The 12,783-nt window shown below is 37.1% G+C and overlaps 1 protein-coding gene across 1 annotated transcript; it reads left to right on the forward strand.

The window, feature by feature from the left end:
- Positions 1-1,582: 1,582 nt before the first annotated feature.
- LOC132314670 (mitochondrial inner membrane protease ATP23-like) lies at positions 1,583-12,783 on the forward strand (the record flags this gene model as incomplete). The annotated part of the gene is made up of 5 exons (XM_059813501.1): positions 1,583-1,607; positions 9,974-10,086; positions 10,947-11,084; positions 11,174-11,257; positions 12,775-12,783. Coding segments are annotated over 5 exons (369 nt in total), but the record flags the coding sequence as incomplete, so codon positions are not given.

Raw genomic sequence — 12,783 nt, forward strand, 5'->3', positions numbered from 1 at the left:
GATTGACATTCAGGGAATGACAGGATACGGAGGGATTAATTCCAGGCATGTCTAGGTGACTCCATGCAAATACGTCGGCATTGCGGGACAAGAAGTCCACTAGCTCTTGCTGCTCTTCTCTGGTCAGTCTTATTCCTACTCTGGTAGTTCGTTCTGGCCTGGACTGATCGATCTGCACATCCAGAAGGGGCTCTTCGGTCAAGTCAACTGACTCCTCCACCCTGTTTTGCTCGGGCGGAGGTTCCTGTAATTGCTATCTGGGGCTTGCCGGTCGGACGGACGCCTTCCCTTTCCCAGCATACTTTAGTGTGACGGAATAACACTCTTTGGCTGCAACCTGATCCCCCCGAATGTCTATCACTTTATTTCCATCGGGTCCGAGGCACCTCATGACCTGATGCAGAGTTGAGGGTACACCTTGGATTCTGTGAATCCATCCTCTTCCCATCAGGAGATTATACGAGGGGTGAATTTCTACAACTACAAAAGTTTCCATAAGAGCCCGTTCTGCAGCTTGAACTTCTACTTCCACCATTCCGACGGGCTCCACCCTCTTGCCATCGAACCCTAACAGGGGATTTCCAGTGGGCTTGAGCCTCTCTGGTTTAATCTCGAGCCGATCAAATGTGTTCCTCGGCATGACATTCGCACTGCTCCCGGGATCGATCAGAACTCTGCGCACCAAGCAGTCTGCCACTGTCAAACTGACTACCAACGGGTCTTCATGGGGGAGTTGAACACGCTGCAGGTCTGTCTAGTCGAACTTTATCTGCATCGACGAGATCTGCTGGTGTAGAGTATTCACACTGCTGACCCTTTTCTTCATCTGCGCCTGCCGTAGGCGCGTTCGAAGTAGCTCATCTGACTCTTCGCTAGGCTCGGGTCGACCATGGATAGCATTGATTATACGAACTGGTTGTGAATTGTGGGAGCTTTGTTTATGACTCCTTTTTATTTGTTCCACCGGTCGATTCTGCTCTATCGCCGAGCCTTGAACATAACTCGCGAACTCCCCTCTAGCTATCAACATCTCCACTTGCCTCCTCAAATTCCTGCATTCGTTAGTCTGATGACCGAAATCGGAATGGAAAGCACAATGTTTAGTCTGATCCCTCTGTTCGAGGGGTTGCCTAATTGGCAGTGGTGGATGAAACTTATCTTTGTTCTCCTGATATAGCCTCGCCAGAGTGACCTTCAGCGGAGTAATCAGCTCTTCCTCCCTGGACCTTTTTTCTGCCTTCCAGGAGGTCTGACGTTGCGGCTGAGCCTGCTTCTGCCTGATCTTTGCCTTGGACTTTTCCTCGGTCGACACGAGCGACGCTGTCCGAGCATTAGCTGCCTCCTCTTCTTCTAGGCGCACAAAGCCATCGGCTCTTTCATTGAGTTCATCCATAGTCGTCGGCGTGTTTACTACCAGACTGGTGTGAAACGGAGTTCCACGTGTCATGGCTAACTTGAAGGCTTGAACTGCTGTAGAAGGGTGGCATTCGATCACCATACTCTTAGTGAGATTAAACCTGGTGAGAAAAGCCTGGAGACGTTCATCTTTGTGCTGTCTCATTGTGAATAGGCTCGAGATGTCCTTCGGCGGACGCTTGTTCCCATAGTACTGGCTTATAAACCGATCGCACAGGTTTCTGAAGCTACCAATGGAGCTCCTAGGCAAGTTTTTGAACCAGCTGAGCGCCGGTCCGGCTAGGCTTGTAGGGAAACATTTGCACACTAAAGAGTCGTTTTCCGTATTCAGGGCCATTTTCAACTGGATATGGTACACATGATCGATCGGATCGGTTGTTCCGTCAAACAGAATAAAGACTGGCATAGCAAACTTCCTTGGATGCGGGGCATTCAGGATCTTGTCGGTGAATGGTGAATCAACCGTCCGAGCTGCGGATCGGAGAGCTTCATTCTCTCTCTGGAGTCCAGCGGTAGCTCTGTGAGTTACGGTTCTGCCCTCCGAACCGCGATGAGTGATTGTAGCCATGGAGGGCCGGTAAGACGGATCGAACGACCGTTCCTCTATGAACTCTCTTTGCCAAGACGACGCTACTCGACGGCGATCAACCTCTATCGCTTCCTCTCGGTCGAACCTTTCCCGATGCGGATCGAAGGTTATGGCTTCATTCTGTCTAATCTGCTCATGTCGCGGATCAACGTGAGTCGATCCTTCGTGATCCTCAACTCGACGAACATTTGGCGGCAAATTGTCCATCATCCTTTCATCACGGTGGTGAGCTGACTGATTGTTCTCGTCCTGCTCGCCTTGACGCGCGATATTAGATTGAACACCTCCTTCACCGACCGGAAGTGGATGCGAAACCACAGGTATTTGCTGATGTTGCATTCCAGCTTTCAATTCTGCATTCTCTTTTTTGAGAGCTGCGATCAAGTTCATCAACTCCTCAAGCTTTGTTTGCTGGACAGCCTCCATCGGATTGGAGCTTTCACCTATCATTATTCCTGAACGGAGTAAAGGCATTAATCTCAAGTTCGCGAGTAGATCCGAGCTTCGTGAGTGGGAATTTTTCAGATCTGGTTTCGAATTCTCCGAATTATGCTCACCGTTGACGAGATCTGAATTGTCTGAATTCTAAATCCGTCAGATCCTACCACAATCGAATAACTCGTTGTTGCGTAGATCTAAAGCCACTTCTGCCAAAGCTTCAAGAACTGAAATTCCTCCAGAGTAGGTCACAATCGCTCAGATCTGGATCCAACTCCCAAAGATCGAGTCTCGATCAACCGAATTGGTCTGAATCCACTCGATATTCCTCATTGATCAACCAAACTTCCATGCGATTCCCACAGACGGCGCCAATTGAAGATACAAGAAATTCCTTCTCCCACTCTCTCTCTAGAATTCCTATATCTCAACCAAAAAGATCCCCCTTTCTTTACCTTACTCCTCCTATTTATAGAGATTTACAAATGTCGATGGACTGCTGGATCTAGGCCCGTTCCTTCATGAGTCCCGGTCCTCTTTGATGGACCTATGCGCGTTCGGCCCATATGGTAGTGCCTTTTTATGGACCTGACCCACCTGTACGGACTCAATGCCGCGTTTGCAAGTCATATCCGGCCCATGTCCTATCGGGCCTCCTCAGAACATAACTAGGAGTCTCAGACTTTGAGAGTGATTTTAAATGCCCTTTCTTTACTACTCCCCCGTTACGGTCAACCTGCGACTAATATGTTTGGGACGTACGTGTCATCTTGCCAAGTCCTTTACTGGACACATGTTCGGCTAAAAAACAACTGCTTGTGTGTGAACTCCATTACTAAGAGTACCCACTAACGTTTTCCATTATTATTATTATTATTATTTATTTTTCTTTTTCTTTTTCTCCACAAACAGCAGACTGATGCATTTTGTTTCTACGATAACTTAAATTCTGAGAAATAAAAAAAAATTAAGAAAAAGTACGTTTGTATAATACTCTGTATATGATATAAATTATTATTTTTAAAAAGTTGAATGTTCGATCATGTAAAAGCAAAACATATGATGAATGCAGAGTGGTGTGGCACTATCTTTATGTCAATACATTTATACGTGTTAACTTCGTCATTGTACGTTAAAATTAGTGTGATTTTTAAATCTTTTAGTGTAATTCAAACCACAACCACACAAATCCCCAACTTGTTACATTGTTGCAGATAAAACCATGTAAATTCTGACCTTAAAGCATTGTAAACATAGAAATCACGAGGGGCAATTCAAGCTTTTTATTTTATTTTTTTATTTTATAGTAAAAGTACAATTCACAAGATCCTCGGTGGAGAGTGTCAGTGGTCCTTGCCGTCCACATTCATTATCAAACAATCCCTATTGAAATAAAAAGTTCCAAACCCTTAAACCATCACCTCTCTATAACTCAAATCATCACCACACAAAACACTTCCAAACCCTTAAACCATAGTAGTGCTTTTTTTTTTTTGGGTTCAATTGTCAACTACCCTATTGAAAATATAAATTACATATTTGAGTTATAGAACATGATTTCATAAAACTGTACAATTTTTTCAATTCAAATCATGCAAGTTGCATGAAGAAGATCTGGTTCAACATGTTCTATTTGATACAAGTAGGAGAAGAACCCCACTTAGAGTCCGAGGGATTCGATAAAAAGTTTCCTTGACCGCATGTAGATGGAGAAAAAAATTGACATGGATTTAGTTTGTTTCACATGAATCACATGCCGTAGCAAACTTTTGGGATCCTGCCGTGACTATTATAGAGAGGTGATAAGTAGTCAAAATTCACTCGTGTTTGTGAACCACAAAGGCTATTTTATCATATTAATCACACTTCTTTTTTTCTTTTTGGGTTCATCTTATGGTTGAGAGAGTTCCATATGATGGCACACCAATTGCATAAAATAATTGTGAGATTGGCCACAAAATCAAAGAAAGGTTTTCTTCAATGGTTAATATGAGCATTCCCATTGGAGCATTTCACTGATTTACAGGAGCATTTCACTCACACAACTCAGCCTATTTTGATGAAACAATAGTCACTTCTCATATACTATGAGAAATTATAAGATAGTTTTGATCATTAAAACTTGATAAATCATTTAAATTTAGATTCTCAAATTGAAAAAATAATCATATAAAAGTGTATTAATATATTACAAAATGTCATGATCAAAAGGCTACTATTGAATTAGTCCACCAAATATCAAATAAATCAAGATTATTTAATAATATTTTAATATTCTATCTCGGTCGCAAATTAAATATCACTTTTTGAGATTATAACCTTTTGAAGATAATTGTAATCAAGAGCTAATATTGTTTCCGTGCCTAAAACAAATGTTAACGGTGACAAACTCTGTTGACTGGGCGGCTATATACCTTTGTATGGTACAGATACATATAATTGTGAAAAACAAAGACCTCCAATAGGAGTCATCTGTCAACATGAGTTGGCCTGCACACATTCCAAAAAATTTCAATATGTATATATATATCAATATATATATACATATATACATATCCTTTGTTTTGTCAGTTTTATTGGAGATTACTTCACAAAAAAAATTCGCAAATTGATGGAAAATTGTCATCAATTGATGTTGAAATATTGACTTATTTGACACGCTGTAAAGAAATGTGTGTACGCATTCACATAAGAATGGAGGCTCAAATTGCATTCATAATACACACATAAATAGGTACGAAACTTCTCAAATTACACAAACAACAACAATAATAATAAATAATTGAATTATTGTTATAGTAATTTAACAAAACCAACTCATTGTTTAGGGTAGTTTGGCTTCTGCTTTATGTGGCATTTGAACACCTCAAAACAGAAACAATTTGTTTCTGATTCAAATTAAAGCAAAAACAATACACGTCAATTATGATTGTCAAATGACCCCCTAGGCTTTGAACTCATCTCATTTACTTAATAAACTAACATCAATAGATCAATCATATGGATCGAACTATTAACTCACCAATAAGTCAATCCATAAAATTTTTAAAACGCAATAAGCTTACAATGAGGTTTTGTCTCCATCATGAAAAATTATTTTTATGACATCTAACCATTACAATTACATCATAATTTACCATATATTAATTTAAAACAAGAGTTAATATATAAAAGGCAATCATATATATATTCTTTTTATCTGCCTTGCCAACGCATCTGCATTATCCAAAACATGTCCAGAATCTCCCAGTAAGCTTCTTCAGATGTCCTGATAATTCCTTATCCATAGTTTTCAACGTATGCATGTCCAATTCATGTGAGTGAGTCAATTATGCAATCACGACAGGAAGATTTATCTATATATTAATTATTGCACACGTTTGTCTTAATGTATACTACGGACGCAGATTTGTTGCAATAATGTGTGTGTGTGTGTATATATATATACACATATGTATATAGTAGGATGACGTGTTTCATGCATGAATATATAAATATACGTATATATATTATATGTATGCGTACGATTATTATCATAGAATGTGATGTTTTGATACAATCAAGGATAGGATAAAGATGAAATCAATGAGATAAACCCGCAGTTTAAATTGTGTTTTGGTTTGTGATTATACTTGATTAATATAACACTAATAATAGGCCAAAGATGTAAAAGTTATCTCATGCATGCACGATACGTCGTATTGTCAATGAAGTTTTATGAGAGCACTTAGTGGCAAGTATATACCAAAAAAAAAGGGTTAAATAATTAAACATGATTCTATTTAATCCAGAGTTTTTGCAGGGGAGGTCATCAGCAAAGTACATTCCAAGTTTTTTTGGGGGGTAAGGTAGTATATTCCATGATGTTATCATTGATTTGATGCAGAAGAAATAAATGAATGAATATTGCGTGCAAAGAGTTTGTATTATTCAAGAATAGATGGGAAATCTAGACATACACAGTGTACATATATTTCTAGTGCCCAATTGGTAAAAAAGTCAGACACTAAGTGCCCTATTGGTAAAAAAACTTTCTTAGCCACACACTTATTGTGCCCAATTGGTAAAAAAGTCAGACATTAAGGGCCTGTTTGGAGGCTCATATCTGTTATTATTTTCATGTTTTGGTTTTATTTTTGGGCCAATATCATGTTTGGAGTGAGCTGATGTGATATTGAACAGTGTAAAAACATTATGAGATTTGGGCCAAAACCCATATCAAAGAATTGTTGATATTGGGTGATATGGTATACTGTAGTGGCCGTATCAACCAAAACCAAAACCATATCAACCCTTGTTTAACTGTAGCGGTGATATCAAGTATAAAAAATCACATATCAGAAAACCTACCATTTTTCATCGTCATTTTCTCTCTCATCACGTAGCTCCTTTGGAGGCGATTTCATGGGCGACAAGTATTCGACATCCTTTTCCTTACACCTTCGTAGCTAGTTAGATCTATCTCAACCTTCCTTACATCGTCGTTGCTAGGATGCAGATCGATCAACCCTCCCGTACTTGGTTTTCAGCTCAATCCTCTCTTTGTTATGTATTTCTGTGACCCGAATCTGAAACCCTAAAGTTGTTCGTAACCACAGATCGACGCTCTTTCAGGTGCTGTAATACCCCTACTTTAAAAAGGGATAATATTGGAATTTAAGTGTTATTTTATGTGCATTTTTTTATTTTATTTAGTAATTTTATGATTAAGTGCTTATGTGGCAAATTGTTTATTTGTGTGTATTAATTGATTTTTTTGTTAATTATTTATTTGCGTTTATTATTTTGGTTTAATTGCCTTAGTTGAATTATTTAACATTATTTGCATTAATTGACTTAATTGGATAATTTGATTTAATTGATTTATTATTGTTTTATTTAAATGGAATTTAATTGTAGGTTTTGATATGGGCCAACTCGGATTAAGTTTAGGGCTCTATCTTCCTCTTTCCCTTTGGGCCGTGTTCTGTGCACCTAGATGATCTCTAGGGAATAACTAATCAATGATTGAAACCTACATGTTTATTATATGCTTAGGTGATAGTCTGTTTGTTTTAAAATCCAATATATTTACAGTTCGTGTATATTTATTTCAGTATCCTGTACGTTAGGTATATTGATTCTGTTGTAAATTTAGTCTCTGTATTTGATTGCAACTTTTGTAAACACAATATAGGAACACTACTGGGGTTATACAAAGCTTATAGGGATGCTATTATTCTATTTTAAATACGTGTTGCAATCCGTTCCGCTTCAATTTGCATATGGTTCCAGTGTTCATACTAACAGTATGTTAAGTTGGGTAGCAAACTTAAGCTTTGTAATTGATTTAAATTGCTATAATCAAACCTTGGGGATGCTATCAGGAGGGTGTTAGATCCTTTAGATCAGTTTAAGAAACAAGCAGAGGGGTAGGAATTGATCGGAGAAGGAGCAGATTGGCGGAAACGGAGCAGAGATGAACTGGAGGCTCTCAAGAGGGAGAGAGCCGGCTCTAGAAAGTCAAGAGCCGGCTCCCCTTCAGCAAGAGCCGGCTCCAATTTGTTTTACGTCCAGAAATTGTTTTCTAGGGCTCTGTTTGGTGTTTTGAGCACTGTTTGAGCTTCTGAGTGATTCTAATGAACTGTAGGGACTTAACAGAGGATCTAAGTAGTTAATTCTAAGTGTTATTAAACTTATTGTTGCATAGTTTAAGTCTCTAAGATAAAGGATGTAGCAGTGTAAAAATATACAACGGTGTATGCTACTAACAGAAGAAAGGAACTAATTGGCTTGATTAAATTTTAGAAATTTAATGAGACTTCACGGAGGGATTAAATAGTTAATTTTTGGGTGTTATTAAGACCCTAAATTGATTTAAGGTTAGTTCTAAATTAACGGATCAAACTGTATAACACTTATGTACATTGTATACGGTTAGTGGATAGATGAAGTTTTAAATACTTAAACTTATTTTTAGGCATTCCAGTGGGATTTAATATATTTATAAAATGGTTTTAAATATATTATAGGGTCATTGATGTGTTAGATGTGATCTATGCAGGCTCTGGATGTTAGTGGTTGAATTATGAAATCATTCCTTACAACTATATGGTTTAAATACTTGGATTTAATTGCAAATACTTGGATATTGGTTTTGGATTATAAATCGCTAAACGATTATATATATATGTGGAATTTTAATTGCTGAATTAATAGATTCTGTCAATTACATGGTTGTGGAGGATGGTATGAATCGGTATGGGACGGTGTCATACTAGGGATGGTTTAGCTCAAAACGCATAAACCTAACCTATTGGATTTAAGGGAAGGATTGTAAAATATTGAATCCTAAACCTTGTTTAGTCAGATCGACTGATTAAGTTGAAAGACTATCTGGATTAATTGTGTTTGTGTGTAGTCGGATCGACTGATTAAGTTGAATGACTACCTGGATTAAATGTTGGTTGTGTTTAAGTCAGGTCGACTGATTAAGTTGAATGACTAAACTGGATTAAAATTCTTATGTCAATTCAATAAACAATAAAATGGCATACCTTGGGTTAGACGGACTTTATATATATGTTATGGCACCACGATATGGGCATGAGTCTCAGAGTCGTTGGTTAGGGAGCGTATGTGCATTGGGATGCATAGCTGGATATGATGGTTGAGGTGTACCCTGTTAGGACTAGGTATTCATGCCCACCTTTGGGTACGTTTTTGCATGTTGCCTTCTACTCAGGTTGAGACCCCATTATAGTCCAGTGAAGGTCCTCTAGTGTGGATATATTTATGTATGGACTAGATAGATATTGTGAGGTATTTAAGTGTATCTGCGTATTGGGTCACTGTATGGATTGCAGTTAGATTAGAACTTGTTCGTGGGCCTGACCCACCCTTCTATTATTTTTTTTCAGGTGTTCGTTAGCTTCAGTCATAGAGCTGGATCGTGCTGAACAGATACAGTCATTCACTCCACCGTTGGCATAGGATTGTATTTCATGTGGTAGAATTGAGTTTTATTTCCAGTTCTTTTGAATACAGTTGGGATTTGAATAGGGGTCCACTAGGTGGATTCTCGAGTTGTATATAGAGGATCAGTTGTATCATAAAGGTTATTTATTAATGAAATTTTATTTCGGGATTTCATTCAATGGATTATCATTTTAGTTTTCTATTCAGCAAATTTTATTTATTCTTATTTACTTTAAAATTGTACTCTGTGTTCATCAATTGCTAATTTGTTTGATATCCTCGGGTAATCGGGCGTGGGCCTGGCTAACCCGCATCCGGAAATTCGGGGGTATCACAGGTGCTCTTTCCCTCTGTCTCTGTCTCTCTATATATATACAGTAGCAAAATCCAGATTCTCGATTCTCAGATCTATGTCTGTTGTATGATTTGTCTCTATTTTCGCGCATCTCTTTGATGCGATTTTGGGGTTTCAACTTCAACCCTTCTCAGTTCATCAGTCGTTGTGCGAGGTAGTTCGAGGCTTTTGTATACTCTTATATCAATGTACACATTTTTGTATGCGATTTTGGGGTTTCAAATTATTGAAGGAACATTTGGAGAAATCTGGATGCAGCATTGGGGATAAGTTCATCAAGCCCGTTCATTGTGACAAGCATATCAGTGGCGGTTACGTCCGGGCCGAGGGGGTAATGATTCTCTCTGTTATACTCTTATATCGATGTACACATTTCTGTTTAACTGAACAAATAAATTTCAATGTCAAAGACTCATTTATAGGTGTGAATTTAATCTTTTAGTATAGGTTTCAAATACTTATCAAAAACCAAGCTCAAATTATAACCCCAGTCACTTCTTAGTGATTACAAGTTGTTTCTGATTACATCATGACGATTTTAAAGTTTTTGTGCCTGAAACTTATTTGATCCAAAGACCTGAATTGAAAGATTAATTTTGGAAAGCACAAATCTTATAGTGAATTATTAATTAATTGTTCATCCACTCTCCAAATTTTGTGGTACCTTTGAAACTCACACATTTAAATTTAGGCCAAAGTATAACTTACTTTTCAAATTTCATCTGAATTTTCGTGTGTGATAAAAGTTGCTTAACTAAATACATACTTCAATATGTTAAAGGTGGAGTCTAAATAATGAAATAATACTATTTTTCTGTTTATTCCCTTAAACCTGGTGGTTTAGTGTGTGAATGATCACTTACAATGTCAATGAGATATGGTTGGCACTGGAGCTGAATTATCATCAAGTATAACTATCTTTTGATTGAACAATTTTAGTAAACTTTTGGCACCTTTTCTTTCTAAAGTCATCTTGATTGATCAAGTTATCTTTTGTCAATTATCAAGATCGATAGTAAAATTTGTTCTCTTTTAAAAATCCTTTTTCTTTTTTCTTTTTTCTTTTTTCTTTTTCAATTTTGTGTCTGCCTTCATCAGAGTGTTTCATACTGATCTGTGTTGTCTTCTTTTTGTTGGATGACATTTTGACATACTTATGCCATTTCTTTTTCTATATTTTGTGGTTTTCAGATAGTGGTATGTAGTAATCACATGAACATTCAAGATGAGGTCAATAAAGTTGTTATTTATGAGCTCATTCATGCATATGATGACTGTCGTGCTGCAAACTTGGACTGTTATAATTGTGCTCATCGTGCCTGTAGCGAGGTTTGCGTCCCTATGCCAGCAGACTATTTTCTTGCAGTTTGTTTGTTGGAGTTTCTGTAATTCATTTTTCTATATTCCATGTGAAACAGATTCGTGCTGGTCATCTAAGTGGTGATTGCCACTACAAGCGGGAATTGTTGCGGGGTTTTGTGAAGATAAGAGGTCATGAGCAGGTGATTTCATTTTCTTTAAAAAAATTATAAAGTTATATTACGAATCTTCTTTCTGAACATCCACCATTTTGGAAGGTAAACTTGTCAATCTAATCTCTCGCTAAGCTTATGATGTACTTTAGTTTATTAGCAGATACACATATATTTCTGGTGGGTACCCCATCAACATATATTCATTACATAAGTTATATGTACAGTTATTTAAAGTTAATGAGAAAAAGACGCAACTTTAGAGAGAGGTGGGAGTTTAATGTTTTAAGATTCAAGACTTCTAATTTTTCTTCCCCCCTCCCCCTCTTTAATTCAATGTTTAATATATTGATTCTTTTTTTAAGATTTATGCTAATTTTATGTTATTCGACAATTTTTAAGCCTAACCTTTATTTTCAATTAAAATTGCAATTAGTAAGATATGCAGTAGTACTCTTTTTCAGCCATGGTTTATTCTCTTTTTCCAGAAAAGCAGAAAACACATATTGTTGAAAGTGACTAAAATATTCTTGGCATCCCTATTGGGTGAATTTTTGTACATATCTTTTCATCTATTTTTCTCTCTTGTCAAAGGCAAAGCTATGCAGTAGTGCAGTACATGCACATGCTACGTATTTCTGAATAAAATGTCACTTGTGAATTTAAAAGGACATAGCTGAATGATTCTAGGATGGGCAAAGTTTGGAAAGAAGTGGATCATAACACAACTGATTGTTTCATGCATTGGGTTTTAGATGCAAAGCATTTATTCATCTCACCATTAGCCTTTGCACTTGTGTTTCTTTGAATTGTGTGTGCTTGTCTGCATGTTAGATTTGCATATGATAGTTGCACTATTTTAAATAACTTTTCCTTTTCAGTTAAAGAAGTGAGAGTAAAATAATCATTTGAGAAGGTAATTTTGGGTTATTTTTTCCTTGCAAAATCCTGAGAGCCAATGATCACTTGCTCTTTGAAGGAATCACATCAAAGGCAATTCAATACTGTACGACCATGGTTTCAAAATCAAAAATCAAATTTGTTATTTGTTATTTTTATTTTCTTTCTCTAGGTAATCGCACACACCCATTTGTCCAATTGCATGAGGTCATTTACACTTTAAATTTATAACTTAGCCTGAAAAAAGGTCAGATATATCTTACTTACTACTTCATAATTATTTCATTCCTACCGTATGTTATTTTGTTTTTCTCTAATGTTGTTCATGTGTTTTGTTTTGCATGAGGTCATTTACACTCTAAATTTGCAGCTTAGCCTGAAAAAAGGTTAGATATATCTTGCTTGAATTAAATTTGTGGACGGTCTCCCTTGTTAAATGAATTTTGTGGGTGGTGTCCCTTGTTGAAATGAATTTTGTGGGCGGTGTCCCTTGTTGAATTAATTTTGTGGGCGGTGTCCCTTGTGTATATTGTGTTTTGGAATTTTGGAAATGTCCATTTTTAAGGAGAAATCATGCCGAATTTTTTATAAAAAAAAAATTAAAAAAATTGAATTTAACTCTGCTTTATATTTTATGGAATGTCCAGTGGGATTGA

The sequence above is a fragment of the Cornus florida genome, unplaced genomic scaffold (genome assembly GCF_030987335.1).
Source record: "Cornus florida cultivar Cherokee Brave unplaced genomic scaffold, ASM3098733v1 CherokeeBrave_3.0.0_Hap2_Chr06, whole genome shotgun sequence".
Taxonomy (NCBI): Eukaryota; Viridiplantae; Streptophyta; class Magnoliopsida; order Cornales; family Cornaceae; genus Cornus; species Cornus florida.